At 36.9% G+C, this 23583-nt stretch overlaps 1 protein-coding gene across 6 annotated transcripts in view; it reads right to left on the bottom strand.

Moving 5' to 3' along the window:
* Positions 1-23583, bottom strand: part of LOC131044252 (uncharacterized protein At4g10930) — a 167394-nt gene that overhangs the window by 71124 nt on the left and 72687 nt on the right. For all 6 annotated transcript variants that reach the window (XM_057977547.2, XM_057977543.2, XM_057977549.2 and 3 more), the window contains 3 exons: positions 11841-11910; positions 11566-11672; positions 11263-11328 (listed from right to left, as the gene is read on the bottom strand). In XM_057977547.2, the coding sequence (XP_057833530.1) occupies positions 11263-11328; positions 11566-11672; positions 11841-11910 (243 nt within the window). The remainder of the gene's footprint in view (positions 1-11262; positions 11329-11565; positions 11673-11840; positions 11911-23583) is intronic.

The raw sequence follows: 23583 nt of genomic DNA, 5'->3' as shown, positions 1-23583 counted from the left end.
GAAATGGAATGACATTCTATCTAAGGAGGAGATCTATTGGAAGCAAAGATCTAGAATCCAATGGTTGAAGGAGGGAGACAGGAACTCTGCCTTCTTCCATTGCTCAGCTAGTATTCACAAAAAGAGAAACACAATCAAAAGTATAAAGGATAACAATGGACAGGAGATCACGACTGAAGTCCAAATTGGTCAAACTGCTACTGACTTCTTCATCCGTATGTATACTGAGATTGGGGGAGGAAGTGATGCTCTTCAGGACAGGCTTTTGAGTAAACTACCTACTGGCCTTTGGAGGAGGTTCGTATTGCAGTCTTTGCTATGGGTGCCTACAAGACCTCGGGTCCGGATGGCTTCCCCCCCGCCTTTTTCCAAGAATTCTAGGACATTGTCAACTTTGATGTCACTAGAGCTTTGAAGGATTTCTTTAGGATTGGTAAATTGTTGAAAAAGTTGAACAGCACCTACATTGTTCTGGTTCTCAAGTCTCAGGACCCTAAATGCATGATGGATTTTTGGCCTATAAGTCTTTGCAACACTATTTATAAGATCATCTCTAAGGTCTTAGTGAACAGAATCAAACAGCTTCTTCCCAAGTTTATCAGCCCTTCTCAAAAAGGCTTCGTCCCAAGTCGTCAAATTTTGGATGTGGCCATTGCTACTCACGAAATTATTCATTCCATGGACAAGAGCAGATCCCCAGGTATAGCCTTTAAACTGGACATCTCAAAAGCCTATGATAAAGTCAACTGGTGTTTCCTATTTAAAACTCTCTCAAAACTTGGCTTTAATCCAAAAATTGTTGATATGATCTAGGAGTGTGTCTACGGTTCAATTCTCTGTTTTGGTCAATGGGATTTCTAGGGGTTGCTTCAAAGCTGAAAAAGGTATCAGACAAGGGGACCCCCTGTCCCCCTATCTTTTTATTATGATTGCAGAGGTTTTGGGCAAAAATTTCCTGAATATGGTGATCAATGGGAGAATACACGGAATCAAAGCTGCTTCTACTATCCCCCCTTCTGTAATCCAGCAATTTGTGGATGACACCTTCCTATTTGGTAAATCCTCTGTGATAGAAGCTAAACACTGGAAGAACCTGCTTTCTGAATATGCCTCTGCTTCATGTCAATGTATTAACTACAATAAAAGTAATCTTTACTTTTTCAACACCCCTATTGACTTGCGGACTAAAATTCTTAATATTCTTGGGTGTCATTCTGCCAATTTACCTGGGACTTACCTAGGTCTCCCTCTTACTGTCAAAGAGATGGCTCCGGCATTCTGGAATACTATAATTGAAAGAATAGAGAAGAAACTCGCGAGTTGGAAGGGTAAATTCCTTAGTAGTGCGGGCAAGCTCCAGCTTCTTGCTACCTCCCTCCAGGGTATCCCTGTTTATTTCCTTTCCCTATTCAAAATTTCGGACTCTATGGGGGAGAAGCTTGAGAAGATTCAAGGAACCTTCCTCTAGGCTGGTATGGAAAAAAAGAAACGCCTCTCATTGGTTAATTGGGATATTGTTTGCTTGCCTAAAACTATGGGTGGTCTAGGTATCAGAAAGATAAATATCTTGAACAAGGCCTTAATTGCCAAAGTGGGCTGGAATTTAGCTAAAGGGGAGGCAGATTGGTGTAACATTATTAGGGCTAAGTACTTGGAAAGGGAGCAGTTCTGTTTCAACTTGGATTCCATTGGCTTACCTCCTGGGCCTACATTATGGAACAACATACTCAAGCTTAGACCTATTATCAGAGAGGGACTGAAGTAGCAGATTGGAAATGGAAGAAAGATCAGATTTTGGGAGGATACGTGGCTGGAAGATAAACCTTTGGCTGAAACCCATTTCTGCCAATTAATGTACATCCTAAAGGACCAATTTGGTGATTATATTGCTAACTACATTGTGCCGAGAAGAGGAAAGTGGAAAAACATTTCTCTAATCTTCATTGATTGGCCTGACCTCTTACCGCTCTGGAACTTCAGGCCCTCATGCACATGTCGCAGATACCTCTGTCTTTCAATGAGGATAAATTCATCTGGAAGGGGACTCAGTCTGGGGATTTCTCGGTCAGGTCTGCTTACAGACAACTTTTGAGATTCAATGGGGATATGGAATGCTGGAAAAAGATTTGGAACCCGCAACTTATACCAAAGATTAATTTTTTCTGGTGGACTCGCATGCATGGAAAAGCGTTGACTCAAGATAACTTAAGAAGGGGCTTCCAATTACCTAACAGGTGTATCCTCTGTAAATCTGACGAGGAATCTATCAACCATCTTTTTATCCACTGCCCCTTTGTTAGACACTTGTGGACCATTATCCTTGAAAAATGTGGCCTCCAATGGGTTTTCCATGGTGACATACACCAGTTTGTGAATGGATGGTCATCACCTTCTCACCACCCCCTGGTTATACAGCTGTGGAAGCAGATCCCTCCTCATATATGCTGGAGTGTTTGGAAAGAAAGAAATAACAGAATCTTCAAAGATGCTGAAAACTCCCCAGACAATGTTTTTAATAGCTGCTTCAAGATGATCATGGACAATATCTCGGTGACTGGATGGAAAACCCCCTCCAACCCCCCTAACCCGACTGACTGGAGGATTGTTGAACATTGGAAACTCCCCCCAGAGTTCAAGTTGTTCAACAACACTAAAAAGATCAACAAAAAAATGAACAAATGGGAAGCCCCAAGTCTCTCATGGCACAAATTAAACTTTGATGGGACAGCCCACAATAATTGGCAAGTCGGAGGTGGTGTTATAAGAGATCATCAGGGTGGTCTTATCACCGCCTTCGCTAGAAGCTTGAGGAACCATACTGTCAACCAAGCCGAGGGAATGGCCCTTTTATGGGGAATGAAGTTCGCCATTGATATAGGTATCAAATAACTTGAAATTGAAGGTGATTCAAAAATAATTGTGGAGGCTGTCAGTGGAAGAAGTGTGGCGGGTTTGAAAGCGGAAGCAATATTGAGGGATGTCAGAATGCTCTTAGCTAACCTTGACAATTTCACTATCCGCCATATTTACAGAGAAGGAAATGCGGCTGCTGACTCCATGGCTGCTGTCGGCATGCTGCAAGAAGACTTACGGTGTTGGAGGAATGTTGATCCGCTGCTAGTGACCACCAAGGAGATCCTTGAGAGAGAAAGATTAAGCGCTAAAAATGTTTTTGCCCCCTCTGCTTTACCTCTTAATCATTTGTAATCTGATGAGGATTATAAATTATCAAATTTTGAATTTGAAGTCGGAGCCCGCCAATTGCGGGGTGGATATGCCACGTGGCGACATATGGCCTAGTCATCATTCCTAAAATAAATTAAGGGGGTTGGATAATGATTTTATTTCCTTGCGGAGTACCGATATCGAGAAAGGCGGTATTTTTTTAAACAACCGGATAAATGACATTGGTGGTGATGAAGGCAACAACCTGTTTCGTCTAAGTAACATTGGGCAGATTGATGGTTCACACGAGTGGAATAGATCTCGGGCTTGGGAGATTTGTTTAAACACGACTTGCAATTATTGCACTGCCTTCTTTCGGAATTTGTTGGGTCTGTTTCTGGACTCTTCTTTGGCTCTTGAGCAACTCTGTATTTTCGTTTCCCTGCGTCTCACTACTACCGTTAAGCTGGAGGAAGTGGATGTGGGGGGTGACAAACTGAGACTTGAACCGGATAAAACAGATGATTTCAAATCCAGGCCCGCGGTTTGGTTTGTGTGCACGAAAGGAGGGATAGGTAAGTTCATGGAGAGTATGAAAGGCAATGACGAGAGACTGTCTAAACAGTTTGTGGCTTCCTGGGAGGATAGAAGGGTCACTATGGGTGGCATTTCATTTGAAGTGAATGAGGAGGTTATAGCTCAAGCGACAGGCCTTTCCATGGAGGGTCAAAAATGGAAAAAGCAAAGCTGTATCTCAGACACCACTAGTCTGAATCAATACTTCCGTGATGGTGAGAACCCTGTGAAGCGAGCTGGTGGGTTCAATCGTGAGGAGCTTCTGCCGCTGTGGGACGAGGTGTGCTACATCACTATGAAATATTTTACCCTCGAAGGGCAGTATGGGGTTTTCTATTACTACCATCTCCCTTTTCTCAATCGTCTCAAGAATAGGGATCTTATTTCTATTCTGTTTTTTATATTGCATTCTATGGTTGCTAATGTGAAAGATGTTGCTGAAGCAAAGAAGAAAAACAAGGATTATACTATTCTCCATCAAGGCCTTATCCTTCGCCTGCATAATTTCCACCTGGCTCTTTGCCCTCCCCGCACGATTATTGTCCAAAATATGCCTGAAAGCCAGTCCCTGCCCATGGCCACTGCAAATCCTGAAAAAAACCCTACTCTTTTACTCTTTTTCTCGCACCTGACTCCTCTAACATGAAAAGCAAAAAACGTGTCTGCCACTCGCAGGACTCAAAACCATAGAAACGAGACTTGCCCGGACTCGGCGAGTCCGAGTACGAGTCATGCCCAGCGAGTCCTAGGGACTCGGACTCGAACTCGTCCGAGTTGGCGAGTTTGGCTCAAACTCGCCAAACTCGGCGAGTCCCGAGCCCCAGACTTGGCCGGCATGGGCCAAAAGTAAAACACAAAAAAAAAAATTACTTTGCAATGTTTTTTTAATTCCATTTTTTTGGGTTAATTATCTTCTATCCCTAAAAGTGACTTTCATTTCATTCACTTGCAAAAAAAGGAGGAGTAAAGTGAGTTGGGAAGAAAAACAAGGGTGCATAGAAGAAAGCTCAAGTTTTTTTCAATTTGTCACATTGGAGCTGCATTGTGTTTGGATTTGGTGCATCAAGAGTTGGATAGGAAGACTTTGCAGCTCATTTCAAGCTTGTTGTAAGAGGTAAGATTGTTTTTTTTAAGATTAGTTTGTTTCTTGTATGCAAAAATTCCATTTTCTATTCATTTATTTTGAAAGTTTTACATTTTCTTTCAAAATCTTTTGTATGTTTGTATGTAGCATGTAGTATGTAGTTGTAGTGTTGTACTATGTAGGGTTTGTAAATTTCTTTTTTTTTAAAGTAGGGTTTGACAAACCCTACTTTAATTTTTTTGAATGTATGTAATATGTATAAATCTTATTTTGTATTTGTAATGTTTTATTGCAGCAAACTTCACTTTATTATTTGCCTCAACTTCAAGTTTCACAAAACTATCCTAAAATGTCTACTTCAGCTTCTAGACCCCCCATTAGAAAGGACCCTGCTTGGAAATATCATGAGGATTTTCCAGGGCAAGGAAAGGGGCAAATAAAATGTATGTTTTGCAAAACAATATTCCATGGAGGTATATATAGGCTGGAATACCATATTGCTGGTGTGCGTGGACATGATGTCGAACCATGCCTAAAAGCAGTCCCTGAGGCCGTACATGAATGTTATGTAATGGTTGAGGAAATTGAAAGGAAAAAGAAACAAAAGGAGGATCGAGCGGCCATTGGGAGAGACATTTTTAGGAAGAGGGACACAGTTAGGTTGTGTTGGAGGCCCTTCTTCCTTACCTCCATATCATCCCACTCAGTTTGCTACTGCTGGTGCCTCTGCTTCTATAAGTGGCAGTGCCACCGCCACTTCTCATGCTCCTAGCACTAGTAGTTGTAGTGGGAGTGTTAGCATTGGACCTAGGATTCGTAAATCTAGGTTGGATTCCTTCTTTGTGTCTCGCACTACTCCTGGGTCCCAACCGTCGCTTGAGGGCATGGGTTGGAACAAGGAGGTCCATGATGCTGCTAAAATGGCAGTTGGTAGGTTTTGGAGCTACAACTGTATTCCATTCTTTGTAGCCAGGTGAATGTTTTACTAACTTTTATGTTTGATAACTTTGATTGTTTTAATTTTTATACTTAACTTATCTCATTGAGTTTCTTTGCGACAGGTCTCCTTATTGGCAAGAAATGGTTGATGCCATTACCATATGCGGGGCGGGGTTCAAAGCCCCTAGTGAGAGTGATTTGAGGGGACCCATTTTGTCTCAAACAGTGGATGATGTGAAGAAGGATTTAGAGGAACAACGCCAGATATGGAGCACTAAAGGTTGCACCATCATGACTGATGGTTGGACGGATAGGAGAAATAGAACTCTCCTTAATTTTCTTGTTTCTTTCGCAGGTGATTGATTAATTTTAGTTTCATATACTCTTTAATTTTTTATTTTTTATTTAATGGTTTATTGAATGATCATTGACCTAGCTTTATTTTTTTATTTCAAGGGGCACCGTTTTCATCAAGTCCATTGATGCCTCCGCCCATTGCAAGAATGCCACCTACCTATGTGAGCAGATAGAGGAGGTGATTGAAGATGTGGGTGAGGAGAACGTGGTATAGGTGGTGACCAACAATGCAGCAAATTATGTTGTTGTGGGTAAACTTTTGATTACAAACTAATTTTGTTTGCAAATTAATTACTATCTTGTAGTTTGTACCTCCATTAATTACAATTTACAATGCAACAAATTATGTTGCTGCAGGTAGACTATTGATGGAGAGGCACCCATCTATAGTTTGGACTCCATGTCCTGCTCATTGCATTGACCTCATGTTGGAGGATATTGGAAAAATACCATGGGTCAAGAGATGCGTAGAAAGGGCGAGAAATGTTTGCAAATTTGTATATAATCATTCATGGGTGTTGGCTCTTATGAGAGAATACACAGAGCAGAAGGAGTTAGCTCGTCCAGGAATCACAAGATTTGCCACAAACTTCCTCACATTGCAGTCCATGCTTAGGTCTAAGTCTGCCTTGAAACATATGATTGTTGGTGAGGAGTGGTCTTCCTCATCCTATGCTACCACCCCTGTAGGGAAAGATATGGCGCTCTGCATTTTTTATGAGCAAGGCTTTTGGGTCCCTTGTGATGAGATAGTGAAGGTAATTTTTTATAAATTCTACAATTTAACTTCATGTTTTATAACTTATTATATGTATTCTCTTATTTGCTCATTTTTCTAAATTACACAATATTTTAAATTTTGCAGTTTGTTAAGCCCTTGGTGGTTTTGTTGCGAGTTACGGATGGAGATAAGCCCGCAATGGGCTATATATATAAGGGCATGGATAGGGCAAAGGAGACCATCAGATTCGTCTATCGAGGAGATGAGAGCAAGTATGGTCCCATTTGGGAGATCATTGATAGGAGATGGCATCATCAGCTTCATAGGCCCATCCATGCGGCAGCCTATTATCTGAATCCGGCATTTCGTTTTATCCCTTCTTTCAAGGCTGATGTGGAGGTCCTTAATGGGCTATACGCAATCATGGAGAAGATGGGACCTACTGGTACTTCTCAGATAGACCTTTTTCGAGAGCTACAGTTGTTCTCAGGTGCACAAGGGGAGACCTTCTCTCGTCCTGTCGCCAAAGACGGTAGGACAACTATGATGCCAGGTAAAAATAAATTGTAAGGCTTAATTTTAGTTTTATTCAATACTATATTGTAACTTGTTAAATGAGTTCATGAGTGAGACTAATTTTATTTATTTTTCTCATTTCAAACTCAGATCATTGGTGGAGCTTTTTTGGCCCAGAGACACTAAATATTCAAAAGTTGGCCATTCGCATCTTGAGCCAACCATGCAACGCATCAGGTTGTGAGCGCAATTGGAGTATGTTTGAGCACATACACTCCAAGAGGCGCAATAGATTATCTATGGAGAAGATGAATGATTTCGTCTTTGTTCACTACAACCTCCGCTTGAGAATGAGAAAGAATGCATTAGTTGACATCTCTCCTATCATTCTAGATGAGGTTGATCTTGAAGCAGAGTGGGCCAATGAGAATCAGACAGCTCCTGGGACTCCTATAGCTGTCTTTAGTGATGATGACATTGACTGGATCGACCAAGTAGATATAGAGGCTGAGGCTGTAGCCATGGCAGAGGTGGAGCAGAGAGCACGAGCAAAGACAGGAAATACTAAGACTCAAAGTGACACAGTTGTTCCTGATGTTGGTGAGCATGACACAGCTGTTCCTGATGTTGGTGAGCATGGCATGGTGTCACGGGGAGCGACTATGGCTGCTGAAACATTTGATGATGATCATATGATGACATGGATTTTTTATTCCATGAGTTTTGTAATATTGTATACATTTGACAATATTTATATATCTATGTTTGTTATTTTCTTCAGCTACAATTTGCGTTTATGCTTATGTGATTGATGTATACTTGTGTATGTAATCAAATGAGCCGAGTTTGATGATGTTTTTGTGTCTTTAAGGTGTATTCAATAAAGGTTGTTTGAAACAAGTTTTAAATCTTTAAAAATCTCTAAATTTCTTGAGTTTTTCACTTTCCCGAGTCCAGCCGAGTCTAACACCGAGTCCCGAGTCCGAGTCCGAGTTGGCCTTGCCGAGTCCGAGCCAAGCCTGAGTCCCATTTCTTTGCTCAAAACCCTTTGAGCCCAAGAAGGTGAAAATTCAGCAAATTGACTCTGATGTGGAGATCACTGATGAAGCTAACACTCCCCGTCGCTCTGTGAGACTGGCATCCAAACCCCGTGAAAAAGATAAACCCTTAAAGGACCCCTCATCATCCCATGACACGCGTGATTTTGAGAATGCGGGTGATGATACCAACCCCTTTGGCCAAGTGGCCCTGTCACACTCCACCTCAGCCCCTCATCCTGAAAGCTCCACCCATGTCTCTGAAATCCCTAACAACTTTGTGAACCCGACTATTGACCCCAAGTCCCGAGCCAATTCTTTGTCCCCTACCCTTAGGATCGAGAAAATGGTTATTGTGGAGGAAGCTAGCAGTATCAAGGCGGAAGCGAACGGCAAGCTACTGGAATTGGAAAAGAAAGTGGACACCCTGAATGAGAAAATGTAGGGAATTTTCAGCAAAGCGGATTTCACTGAAAAAAGGCTCCATGAGGTCACCAAGTTCGCACTGAAATTCATGCACAACTCTCTGCAACCACCCTTTGTCTTTTGCAGGAGAATACCCAAAAAGGAAAACGGAAGGAGGAAGAGGACTATAAAGACCTCTTTAAATTTCTCACCAAAGAATGGGCTAGGAGGCTCCTACCCAAGATTAGTCATGGCAAAAAGAAATAGGGATGTTTGCTACTTGGTGGTTTTTTGAGTTTTTGGATGGCCTCGGTGGCCTTAGTATTTTTAGTTATGATTATAATCTTTGTTGGTTAATCTCGGACTTGGTTATCTTTAGCCCTGCGTGGCATATATTATTGTTTACTATGACTTTGTTAAACTCTGTTAATATGGTTAGTATGTTTAAGGTTTTTGATAGAGGAAAGTTTTAGGAGGCTGTGACTTTGCCGTTTTTCTGCTAACAGTTGTTCTTCTGCTGTTAATGTGACTGTATCTGGGTCAACCCCCTAGTTTTGGCTGCTTTTAATATCAAAAACAACTTGAAATCTGATTACAAACTGATCTACGACAATAAATATAACAGAGATCTACTAAATATCACATTTACATCCAAATAGATTAAGTGCATGAGATGGGAAATGTAAATGTGTAAGGGAAGTAGCAAGGGATTAAAAATATGCTTCCCTGGAGTGCTTGAATGCTGGATCAAATTGGATAAGACCAAGGAAAGCTCACAGAGTAAGGCTCACCAAATAAAATATAGAAAATTAGAAGCACCAGGTTTAAATGTTGGATATTTAGTGTGTTTATGCTAACCTAGATTCCTTTCTTTCAATATTTCAACTTGATTTAACTAATATACAATACTTTACTTTCAGATTATCAATTAAATCAGATTTGACACTGAGCTGGGAATAGATTAAGTGTAGAGACAAAGGACGGGGAGAAGAATTGGAGTCCTTGGAAATGCGGAAAACAGATGATGACTAGCTGGGTTAGAAGATTATAAGAAGCGAAGCAGATCTGCAAAATTTCATCTTAATGTGATCAACACAAGACAAATTATAGGACCCTAGGCACTAGAGTAGACTGGACTGCAATAGGGCACTGGAGTAGACTCTAGAGTTGGAGTTGGGCACTAGGGCCCCACAGAAAAACTGCTTGGCAGGACTTTAGCACTAGAGGAGGGCACCAAAGCAAAATTGGGTGCCAAAACAGAGCATTAGAGACCCTCTAAGAAGTTTTGTAGGCTCTAGTGCTAGCACAGATTGTTACAGTCAAGCCTTTTTGCAATCTACAAATTGTCAGGACAAAATACAGTTGGGTGCCAAAGTCCTGTCTCTTGAGCTTTCGAAACTTCTGATGGATGTTCTCTCTGCTATGCTGATGGAGTTAGGCACTAGGGCCCCACAGGAAACCTGCTTGGCAGGACTTTAGCGCTAGAGGAGGGCAACAAAGCAAACTTGGGTGCCAAAACAGAGCATTAGAGACCCTCTAAGAAGTTTTGTAGGCTCTCGTGCCAGAACAGATTGTTACAGTCAAGACTTTCTGCAATCTACAAATTGTCAGGACAAAATACAGTTGGGTGCCAAAGTCCTGTCTCTTGGGCTTTCAAAACTTCTGATGGATGTTCCCTCTCCTAATGTGCAAGCTTCAAGCTAGAAGACAAGAAGGGTTTAGCTATATGGAAGACTACCTCAGTCAGTCTCCTATTTAGTCTCTTTTGACCTCAACTCAGCCATAGGGAAGAAAATTAAGAAGGAACAATAGCAAAAGTGAAGGAAATGGGTTTTGAAAGGCTAAAATATTCAGAGGCAACAAGTTGGGTTTTGAAATAAGTTTAAAACATGTATGTAAGTCCATTGTACTTGATTTGGGTTGATGACAAATGTACAACGTAACAATATAATCTGAAAATTTTACTCATTAGCGAAACCAAGACCGGACACATACTTGACCACGATAGTTAAAACTTACCAGTAAACATGGGAAATCACCAACTAGTACAAATTACAACACTTATTTCCAATGGAAAGTGTTCTGCTGGCATCTTTCAAAAGATATTCTTTTTTTTATATTTTCTCTATATTTTTCTTTGTTGAATAGCTATCAAGTTTCTCCCAAGTATTTGTCATCTATGAGCTCTACTTTTACTCTTTATCTTTGCCAAGTCAATCCCAAATGAGTCACTTGACTTTGATTATAAAGTTGATGTTTAAAATCTCATTCATAAAATAAAAATTACTTCAAAATAACTGTGTTGCGGGAAAAATTATGTAAAAATGTCAAACAGCTGACAATCATTCTTTATGTGCAACTCATTCAACAAATATCAGTTAGATTCCATAAAAAAAAGTTCAGACACCAAAAAAAACAAAAATTTAGAAAAGTGCACCAATATTTTCTTCTACTTATTTTACCTTGGGCAAAGCCAGGTACCTTCAATTGTAAATTCCGGGTCAAATCCAACACATAGAGCATGATACCTGCACAAATCAATACACTGTTAAGGATTATTATTTATTTCAAATACTTTAGTTAGTAATCACATAAGAAACTAAAAGATCAAAAATTGTCTGATTTCCCTAAACACATATCATATTTTAGATGTTGGCAAACCAATACAGATTGGCTAAGGAAGAGCTAAAACATAGTATTCACAATCTACTCTATAGAAGTAACTTTCAAAATTGTGAACTAAGGAACAAGAATTAGTTCAAAACCAGATATCACAGGAGTCACATGCAACAGAAGTATCAAGCGATGATGACTCCTCTGTTGTAACTCCAGATCGTATTTTGCAGCCATCCCCGTCCAAACAAACAATTGCCTACAGTTAAATACTAGATAAGTACCCACTGAATTATATGCTTGAATTCTGTATAATACTTGCATGGAAAGAAATGAACATAGTTATTTCAGTGCCATACAGCATCAAATCATTAAGGAAATTATAGAAGCGGAAAGAATTTGGAGATAGGTCAAAGGACATGTGTACATCTTCATCAATATAATAGGACGGAAAGGAGAGTGCCCTGTTATCCCCATAGATACACCAGCCTTCATCCCTGGCACAAAATATGAAACAAGAGAGTGAGGACAATAGAACATAGCAGCTTCTATCCATTAGGCCTGTGTTGAATAATTCAATGATGAAAATTCTTTTGGTAGCATAATCCTCAAATTAAGCTTCTCCTATTTATGATATTGTGTCAATTAACATGTGATTTTTGTACATTGACAATAACTAAAAAATATGAATAGAATACAAAGAGAACATACTCATTAGTGCAACATTAACAAATGCAATTTACATTCATATTAAATAGACTAAATTACCAGTTCAGTTTTGAGTTCAGATACACTGCTATGACCAAAACAATCGGGGTTGGGTGCATTTTAGCCTAAAAACGGGAGTTTAAGTTCAAATAATACATAAGATCGTAATAAACAAATTACCATAAAAAACTTATAGGATCATATGTACCTGAATATTAAAACCTATAACCTCTTTTTCTCTGGACCTTACCAAGACCTTTGTTTCATCTCGCTCTTGGTTGAGCCATGGGAGCATCTAGAATAAAATCTAGAGAACTGCAAAAGCAGAAAAAATGAAACCCACAATACAAATGTGATGGGCACTTAAAGCCTATCTCACAAGTCACAAGGTTTGTGTTCATGTTCAAGTTTGGCGAGGTAAAAAAAACAGAACAAATTGATTGACTGATAAAATGCAGAAAAAAAGTCAATTAAATTCAGATAATATGAAACTGTAAATTATTTTAATTTTAATATATTATACTAAAATTTAAATTTAAATAAATTTAGAATATAAATATAAATGAATCCTAAAATACTAAGAGTTAAATAAATTTATAATATTAAAATTAAATCAATTTAAAAATTAAAATTAAACCAATTTAAAATATTAAAATTAATTTAATTTAAAATATTTAAAATTAAATAAGTTTGCAGATATTAAAATTTAAATTTAACCGTAATATAATTAATAATAGTTTATAAATATTATATATTTTATAACTTTGTTGATTTAAAGCCTAAAGCTAAAACAGTAGAAATAAATTTTAATACATAATTTAATTTTTTTATGAATTTTAAAATAAAACTAAAGGCCCTATGTCAACCCTCCAAGGGCTGTGCTAGCCCCACAGAGTCAATGCAGCAAACGAAAAAGAAAAAAAGAAAAACTAAAAAAGTGCTGCAGCAGTTCATAGAGGGTTCTCTCTGTCACTGCACTGACCCACTGCATACTGAACCACAAATCTGGACCAGGAATGAAGCGAACCCAAATCCTGGGGCCTTTCTGAGAAATTAGTAACATAAAATAGAAGATAGCGCTTTAGTTAAAATACTTATCTATTATGAGAGCTTTGCAATGAAGAGTTAAAAAGATATCAAAAGATTATATATAAGGACCATCTTCAGACCTCCTCATCCAAGTTGAACAAAATGCAAGAGTTTTTGGCATTTAACATGAAATAAAAAAGTTGCACAAAATGAAATAATTCCAAACAGCTTGTCATTCCTGATTTTATGACCTCTTCTACAATCTTCCAGGCAGAAGCAGTTTCAGATCATGTGAAGTCTCATGGGGGAGGGCGATCACCACCACATTTAATTTTGTAAGTTCTACTAGTTTATCAGAACATAGGGATCCATTCATAGACTATATTTGGATAGTGTTCAGAGAGTAAATTCCCTCCATTTGTGCTCTTTTTTAAAGTGTTCATTTTATTGAGAATAAACACTGTCAAACGAAATCCTCTGAGATGGGTAAAATGATCAAAAGGCCATCCATAGTAATCCCTAGATCTAGTCTTGAATGCAAGTGTAAGTTTAGGTCATCCTTCTACTATCTTTCTTTTCATTTCCAGGGTCCATTTGCAGTCAAATATAAAGGGCCTCTTTCCTCTCCAGCTGTCATTGCTACAGATTTGATGAAGCATAATGGGGGACAAAAAACCTCACAAATTTGTTCCAACAGTCTTCAATGAAGTATAGGGGATTCCCCCAGCCCACCAAGGATTTCATCAAATTTGAATATGCTTAGGACTAATGACAATTTAAACATTTTTCTTTGGCATGACTCGATGTTGGCTGCACCTCCTCAAAAGTCATTACCAGGGCCTAGATTAATTAGCAGATTACAGATTGGCAGATAAGAATGGTTACAGATCCAAATATGCCAAGTCATATAGCGAATAGATCAAGAATTGTTACAATAAAGAAGAGAAGCTAGACCAGTAAGTAAAAGATAAAATTGCAGCTTTCTTAATTATGCTTTTCCAAATACAAATAAATATATCACTTGTCATTGATATAGTATGAGAATTAACCTTTAGATGTTAAACCTTGAGAGAAACAACTATCAGTTGTACCATAGTTTTTATGGTATGGAGATTATTTGCCCGACAATATAGATGCATGGCTTGAATGGTGATAAAGTCTATAATTATTCCTCATACAAGTGCAACGCAAACATGAAATCTTAACCTCAGACTAAACTCCAGACATGGTAATAAGATAAAGTAACATGACAAGATGTTGAATATTTTGATTATATGCATAAATGACAATAAATGCTCACAGAATATATAGCTGTAAATAGATTAATGAATAAATAGAGGATGAATGTTCTAGATGTATGGCCATGCAAGAGAAGGATATCATACCAAAAAATAATACCATTTTGAAAATATCAGAAGCAGTCAAAAGAACTTTGAACTTCATCAAGGCACTTGCATAGTAGCAAAAAAAACCTTCCATGGTGATACAGAAATTGACTTTAGGTTGACATTTTATGTTTCCTGTTAAAGGCCAAATTTCCCTCCAAATCAGACTATGCTTGAAACTTTGAAAGATTTCCTAAAAATCCTTCCACTAGGGCCATGAAACTTGTTGATATTAGTGCAAGATAACCACACAATATCTAGCGGTCACGCAGCTAAATACCAGTGAGCAAACAACAGTGAAAGCTGATAATCGAATAGATATGACTTTTGATATTAATTAACAAAATAGATTCCAGGGCTTCTTTACATACAACAAGCAGTTTTCTGATTCTGAAGATCACGCAAAGCACAAGAGAAAAGCATACTAATGTGTGGACTCTAAAACCCAAAGTCTTACAATGAGGCATATGCAGGATTATATAGCCCTGGATGTGTGCTTTAACCTCAAAGCTATAGATCAAGCTTTGAAATTCAACCATACCAAAGTGACACCTGTTCTACTTTATCTAAAGCTAAGGAGGAATATTGAGCCAAAATTATCGACAGTGTCAATCCTTGCTTTTATTAAAGACAAACAACTTTATTCAAAGTAGCAAACAAGGATCCACAACAATCCTCTAACAACTATCTAAAGAAGATGCCTATTGTACAACATTAGCTCAAATATTTCTTTACATGCATCAATTTCTTCAAAAATGTCATTTTCTTCAAAGGCCTTCATAATACCCAAATCTGGAAATGATGTTGTAGATTCCAGTCTGTGATCGTACCTTGGGAGAACTGAAAATCAAGATTTACGCAAGTTGGTCCAACATGCTTAATAAAGTCTTGAAGTTCACGAGTGGTATTTGCACGGACACTAATTCTTCATTCAAAATGAGGTCTACGAACTAAGTCTATCATCCAAAGATAAGACATTTGAGCCTATATTCTCAAAATAGTGAATTCTCCCGTTATCTTCAAAATAATTTGGAGGTGTGATACATCTAAGATGTTCTAAGGATTTTGCTGCTGACTTCAAGTTTTAGATATTTCTGGGAGATATACCTTGCAGCAATTTTCCTTTGAATGAAGACATTGATTGAACCAAAATTTATATCAATTATCCTTTGGCACTTAAATCCTTGATTCAACCTTGAAGACCTAGGAGCATTCATCATGGTGCATGGAAAATCTCGACTTAGCCAATCAACAACAATATTATCTATTCCTACGATATGTTCAATAGTATATTTGAACTAGTTGAAGTAATCTTTCCAACTTACATATTTCCATCTGTCATCCTTTCTACCATGGTCGTTTTCTCTGAAAGTCAAGAATCTTGTGCAGTCAATTCGAATTGAGAAATACTTGAAGTTTAAACAGATTAGTTTTAAAGCAAACTTTTCAAGGCATTTCTTTACACCATAAATCTCTGTCTGATGAGCTCCATTTTTGGAGCATCATAAGCAAAGACTCCACTAGTTTTAGTTATTGGTTATTATTGGTTATTCTTCACAAAACATGCAACACCACCCTAAGCATAGTTATATATGCCACTGTACAAAACATATTTTGAAGTGATATACACATGAACTAGCAGTTTACTTATCCATTCTTTGATCTTATTGACGACGACAGTAAAAAATTGTTCTTCTTAATAGTTGTTGAACCAGCTCTTGATCATATACTAACCATAGAAACTAATGACATAGTTTAACACAAAGATGGAAAACTCGGCTGAGACTCACAAATCCGACGGCACATCAAGTCGACTCGCCACAGACTCACGAACCGTGTCCCAGCGAGTCTCCTCCCAGGACTCCCAAGTTTTAGTGTGTGACTCGCGTGAGTCCTAGGTCGGGACTCGTGACTCCTGAGCCAGGACTCTCACGGCAGAGTAAAAATGCCCAGCAAGATTAAAAAACATAAAGTTAATGACTTTTTTCATTTCTTTCTGCTCCTTGGTGTGCAAAACAGGTCTGAATTGTGAAGTTACATTAGGAGAGGAAAGAGAAGGATGTAAACATTTATTTTGACATTTATTTATGTAAAAATTTATAAACTTATAGTTATGATGCTGTTATTATATTATACATTTCAAATTTTGAAACTTGAAACTTGAAACTATGAGTATGATCATTGATTATGATTCATAAATGATGAAATTTCAAATTTTGAGTGTTCGAAAATCATATGACATGTGTAATGTTTGAATTATGCCTCTTATGTTCTCTAAATGCATTAATTTGTTTTTGTTTTTTTGTCAAACTACGGTTTTCCTTTTTGCCAAGTCCTAGCCATGTTTTTTGCCTAGTCCCGAGTCCAAGGCCTATTTTGGGCTGCCGAGTCTGCGGCAAGTCCAAGTTTTCAAACTTTGGTTTAACATACCCAGAAAAGCTTGTAGCTTCTTATCAAACGGACAATTAAACCCTAAGACCTCATCCTTTATGTGAGGTTTGACCTCAAGGATATTATTATTGATAAAAACATATAACTATTACTACACCACTGAAATTTATTAACAAATAACAGAATACCTGAGTCTTTTGCTTTTGAATACAAATCTTAGAGATGACTATAATGATCATCTAATGCTTGACACAAAATAAGAATGTCATCAACATAAATACATAAAAATTCTGTCCATGTGTTCTTGAAAATAGGCAGGCACAATCATTAGGACAAAAGGTGTAATGGTCCACTCAAAATGTCCAAATGAGCAGCTAAGAGGTCTAGTATTAGTTCTTTTTCTTTTTCTATTATTGAGGTCTAGTATTAGTTCTTTTTCTTTTTCTATTATTTGTTAGAAACCTGATTTACAATCAAACTGAGAATAATAAAGAGCATTAACAACTTTTTGTAATAAATATGATTTATCAAGAATGGGATAAGGAAATAGTTCAATGATTGCATTTAATGGCATATAATATATCACAATTCTTTGCTTTCCTCTTTTCTATTCAGAATGTTTGTTAACCGTGAAAACATAAAAACAAAATAGAGACTTTGATGGCTTGATAAATTTTCCTTCCTCAAGCTCTCTAATTTCTTTCTCCATCTCTAGGTAATCGTCTGCAAATTTAGAAATTTTCTTTCCTACCTTAATTCACTTATCCTTTTGCAATATTGTTTCCACGGTTGGCATTCTCTTATTCCAAAATTTCTATGGATCTTCTAAAGATATTTCTTCTTCTATTTGTTGCTTAAGCTCCAAAATTGGAATTTCATTGTTTGATTGGATAATCATAGTAGAGGGGATGTTTTCGTATGTATAAATCAGTCTAGGGGCTTTTATCCTTTCTCCATTTAATGCAAATAACACATGCTTATTTGTGCTTCCATATGAAGAGTAGGTATCTATGAAATTGCCTCCTATAAGAATGTCTACAAGCCTCTTGTTAAGTTCAAAGAAGTCGCACTTAAATTTTCAACCTTCAATCCTTATGGTTTCTCGGTGCTTGTATTTGCCACAATTAAAAGTACCTCCTTGCACATCCTTACTTTTATACTTGCTATTTTCTGGCAGCAGTTCCCAATTTTTTTAAATAGGAAACTTGCAGAATGAAAGTGATGCTCCAATATCAATCTATGCATCATACATTTTTCCATTTACTTCAACAGAAACAAACTATACATACCTTCCATAAAAGTGAGCAATTATGTATTCTAGTTTGGCCTTTGGTTAAGGCCTTTGGTTAAGGTGGTGGAAGGCTTGACATTACTAATTTGCATCTTGTTGGGTTTGAAACTTGTTCTGCAAGAATTCTTCCTTGATTTCTACAATGTGAGATTATTCTAAAACTGGCTCATAAATATCATCTTGCATATATAAGTCTCCGTCTTTCTCAAAAACATCCCACTATGCAGCTACGCTGGTAGAATAGACTGCTTTGACTGCTTTATTTTTGCAAGAGCATTTTGGGGCAATATGGTCAGAATGTTTGGATGAATAACGACAATACTGACGGAAAGAGTAGCAACAAAAACAAACTTTATGAGGCTTGTTCTTATGCTTGGAATGTTTTCACGCAGACTTAGTGAATGGGTTATAGCCATATGGCAAAGTTTTGAGGAATTCAAGTGCAAGGCATTGAGCTTGGTGCTTGCTCAATTTTTCTTGGTATTAGAAATCATTAATAAACTAGATATATTGTTCCCTGGATAATTCTATCAAGTCTGCTGTAGAAGCATTGGCAACAAATAGACCTTTGGACTCTAGGTACCACTTGACTTTATCATATACCCCATATGGGAAACCTTCTATATAGTAGAGCTTTATCAAAAGAATTTGTTTCATAAGCAAGCTCTCTGAATTGTATAAAATAATCCTTCAAATCGCTAAGATCACATAGCTTCATATTATACATGGCTTGAACTTAGTCTCAAATTTAGTGACAAAAGGAGGGCTAAACTCTTGGATAAGCAAGTGGGTGAGAGCGTAGATAAGATCTGGCTAAAAACCTAATATATTTTATGTTAAGATCCTTTGTACCCCACCATTTTCCAGTAATTCCCCATAGATACTAAGCAGATGATGTGGCAGCAACATCACCAGATATTTGAGTCATAGCTTGGATTGTTCCAAAAGTGCTAAAACGTGCTTTAATTATCTCAATAGGAATTAAATCATGGTTAATATTTAAGTAACATGGAATGACTGGAATATAGGATCCCATCATCATTGTCAGAGGATGATCTGAGTTGCTTTTCTTAATCTATTTTTTGCAAGAAAAAGGCTATCGCCTCACTCTTGCAAACATGTCTGATGATGTGGTAACAGGGAATACCTCTTTTTCTTTTTTCTTTCCTGGCTCCTTTTCTTCTCTCTCAAGCCATTCTAGGCTATCTTCTAATTCTTTTAGCTTATGATCTACCTTATCAAACCTTTCATCAATTTTCTATGTACCATCTCATAAAGATAGATTATTCAAAGATTGCGAAAAAGGCTATCGCCTCACTCTTGCAAACATGTCTGATGATGTGGTAACAGGGAATACCTCTTTATCTTTTTTCTTTCCTGGCTCCTTTTCTTCTCTCTCAAGCCATTCTAGGCTATCTTCTAATTCTTTTAGCTTATGATCTACCTTATCAAACCTTTCATCAATTTTCTATGTACCATCTCATAAAGATAGATTATTCAAAGATTGCGAAAAAGGCTATCGCCTCACTCTTGCAAACATGTCTGATGATGTGGTAACAGGGAATACCTCTTTTTCTTTTTTCTTTCCTGGCTCCTTTTCTTCTCTCTCAAGCCATTCTAGGCTATCTTCTAATTCTTTTAGCTTATGATCTACCTTATCAAACCTTTCATCAATTTTCTATGTACCATCTCATAAAGATAGATTATTCAAAGATTGTTTAGAGAAAATTTTATTATCAGAACAATCTTTTCTAATCTGCTGCACATAGGTACTATTTTCATAGGAAAACTGGAGATTCTTATCACATTTAGAATTAATTCTATCTACAACACTTCTTATATACAAATTATCCTTACACAAATCATCCAAATTTTCCTGAACATGACTTGAAAATCTGGCTAGGTAATTTTTGTTCTTATACTCATATTTGTGATAGGCATGTTTTCTTCTGTGACACTTGCCTTTTTTTCTAGTCTGGTTCAAAATCTTGATTAAACGATTCCTCTTCTACTTTCACAAATAGTTGGGTTTTTCTAGATCGACTATTTTCACTGATTTTTGGTCTTGTAAAAGATCTTGCCGACACAAAACTAGGACTTGGTGAGGCACAATTGGAGTAACTAAGACTTCTGAGTAAAACATGGATAGAATTGCCTTTTACTTTATGAACTGGATGTTTTGCTTCAAACAATTTGGGAGCAACATTCTTCATCCAGTCAAGCTTCCATGTTGTTGGAAGCTCTACAGTGTAAATACGTCCTTTTTGCAACTAAACACTCCCATTTAATCTCTTGGAACAAGATTTTCCAAAATTATAGGATGATTCGTGTCGGTCATACTATAGAGGAATTGGATTTAAACACCTACATATTTGAATCTCCCAGACATTTCTAATCAATATACTGAAGAATATAAACCCCAACAATCTAAAGATCCATGTTTAACTTCATCACACCCTCTGGCATAGACAATCGAATTTGGATATAACTTAAAACAAACTATATTTTCATTTAACCTAGACAAGGATGATAACTGACAAGCATGTTCATATTGTATTTTCCTTCCATCCCACACAGACATAAAGACAAGTTTAATATTTTTAGGTGCACAAGTGCTAATATAGACTAAAATAGCTCTAAAATGTACAAAATTTACTTCCTTATGACTCCTAATGTAATCAATCTCAAATTTTGGGAAAACAGGTAATAACTTCGTCTGAAAAGTTTTAGCAGAATTAACTCTTCAACCTTTATTCTAAGCTTTACAAACTGCTTGAAAGTAGAGTGAGAAATTATACTCTTAACTAAATTGGATTTTAAAGAAAACTTCTTATAAAAAATTTGAGCTTTCAGATTAGAAGGACGATCTGTATAGATTGCACTGGATTTTAAAGAAAACTTCTTATAAAAAATTTGAGCTTTCAGATTAGAAGGACGATCTGTATAGATTGCACTTGTAATTGCTTCATCAATTACTTGAATATCTTGTGCCTTTCAACCTGTAATCTTGTTCTCCCTAGGTTTCACTTAAGGGATCTCGAGAAATCCTTCGACGGCAGCTTCATTGATCATTTTTGTTACATCCCTCTTTCCTATAAAGGTTTTTAAATGGTTAATGCAATTGTGATTTGTATATCATCAATGATTAATTATTTGCATATGTGGATATGTAATCTTTAATGAGCCAATATATGGACATGAATGATTAATATTGACAATGTTTATTTCATATGTTTTTGAATAAAGAGAAGATAAGATTAGTCTAACCATTTTCAAGTAACCAAGTGGGTGTAGGATTAACAACACCTCCAAAGGCAGGGAGAGTATCATCAAGGAGAGGAATGCAGACTTCGGAAGAGATCAAACTTGCCATCAAGCCTTGAGTCTTCAGATAAATTGTCTTAGAAATTGGTCGTCACCTTGGTACCTTGGGTGGTTGTCTCATCCTTGGTCTATTCCTTCAATCGTCTTTTGGAGTTGTGTATGTTTTTTTCCTTGATGTAATAATTTTAATAAAAAAATTGGATCATAATTAATTCAATCTTCTATCAGTTAATCTCATTTAAATTATATGAATATATATACTCATATATGAGGTATATGGCATATATATATCTACACATACGTATATGTATATGTGCATTCAGAATTATTAATGAACGGTGTACATATATGTATACATATATACATATATGTATACATATATATGTATATATGTATATATATATATATATATATATATATTGTAAGCATTTAATGCCTTAAATTAAGTCATGGCTAGAGAAGCCAAAACCTTGCATTAATAGGGTGTTACTCTTTCCTCTACCACCTCGAGTTGTTTCTTTGCATGCATCATGGTTTCAAATCGCCTTTCTTGTTCCATCGTAATGTTATTTGGAGTCTTCTCTTTCGAGAAAACATTCTTGCTTGCTCGGATTGAGAGACATTACTCTCTAAATGCAATACTCACTCTGCAAAAAATTTATCATTTGCATTCAGTCAATAATCACAGGAATATGTTTGTTTTCGGTCTGCATTATTAAAGTAGTCTGCTTGTATTGCTTGCCGGATAGTCTGCGAGGTGTGAAGGAGTGCTTGTGCATTAAGTGAAGGTTGCCAACATCGGCTTCGCTGTCTTTCAAGCACAATTTTCATTCTGTTAACTGTTAATAGGTGAGGCTATAAAGCCATATCATGTTCAATAGCATTGCGTAAATAAATACATCGTTGTAGTTGCTAAGAAAAGAATTGAAAGATAGCATGCATCAGTTGCATTAAAATTAATGATATGAGGCAATGTTACCAGTTCAATAATAAGCAATTAAAATGTGCATAATTATCCAATTATGAGTCATTTTGCTTGAGTACTTATTCATATTACGAACTTGGAATTTGTCTGCAAGAATTGATCATTAATGACTAAATAAAATGAAATTTAAACCAGAAAGATGGTTCTCTGTCTGTGCATGTTTATTTTCTTCTGTATATGTTTATACCAATGCCAATACTGTCATAATATATTCCTTAGCATCATGCAATGGATTGCTTGCTATTATATGTTAAGAAATTGAATATTTACCAGTAAGAAACTATTTCATTGTAGTAGTCATTATGATGACATAAAGATTTCAATCCTTTTGTGATCAATAAATATTGGGCATTAAGAACCCACAATATGGGTCATCTCACTTGAGTGCATATACATATTATGAATCCGATTTAATGTTTGTGAGAAGAAATCTCAGAGTGGGACAAAAGTTGGTTCATCAATAAGCTGAAAAAGAAAAATAAACTTGTAAAGGCTATCAGCCTGAGTATTTCATTTACAATACTGATCCGAGTCATGGATCCCACTTAATCAATGCTTATCATTATACTCTGGGTATAGAATGACCAGATAGAAGAATCAACCATATCTATTAATTATCTTTCATCCGGCATGCATCTAATAAATGTTTATTGAGTTATAATAGAACTGAATTTGCAATCAAGCCATAGAAATATGTCTGAGCTATATTTATCTGTTGAATCTCAATTTGATATTTTGTTCAGCTGAACAAGAGAACTGGAGTAATAGATATATGGAAACCCATGTTGAAAATTGAGTCTGTTAAATTTAGTAGCTACAGCAGTTGGCTGGTCTGAATATGTCAGAATTCCATGAAGGATCGTTGTAGACCATTAATGTCAGTAGACATGAGACAAATTTTGTAACTAAATGATTAAAGAACCAGGGGATCAGCTATACCTAAATGTTATGTATCCAGTGAGTCAGTTGAACTCTAGTATGTACAAGCCGAGCAAGGGTGGTGAATACTGACAGCAAGTTAAACGTGCTTGCAATGTTAAAACCTTGGCCAAGGTGG

The sequence above is a fragment of the Cryptomeria japonica genome, chromosome 3, assembly GCF_030272615.1.
Source record: "Cryptomeria japonica chromosome 3, Sugi_1.0, whole genome shotgun sequence".
Classification (NCBI taxonomy): Eukaryota; Viridiplantae; Streptophyta; class Pinopsida; order Cupressales; family Cupressaceae; genus Cryptomeria; species Cryptomeria japonica.
Note: the sequence above shows the minus strand (reverse complement) of the source record. Positions and strands in the feature narration are given on the sequence as shown.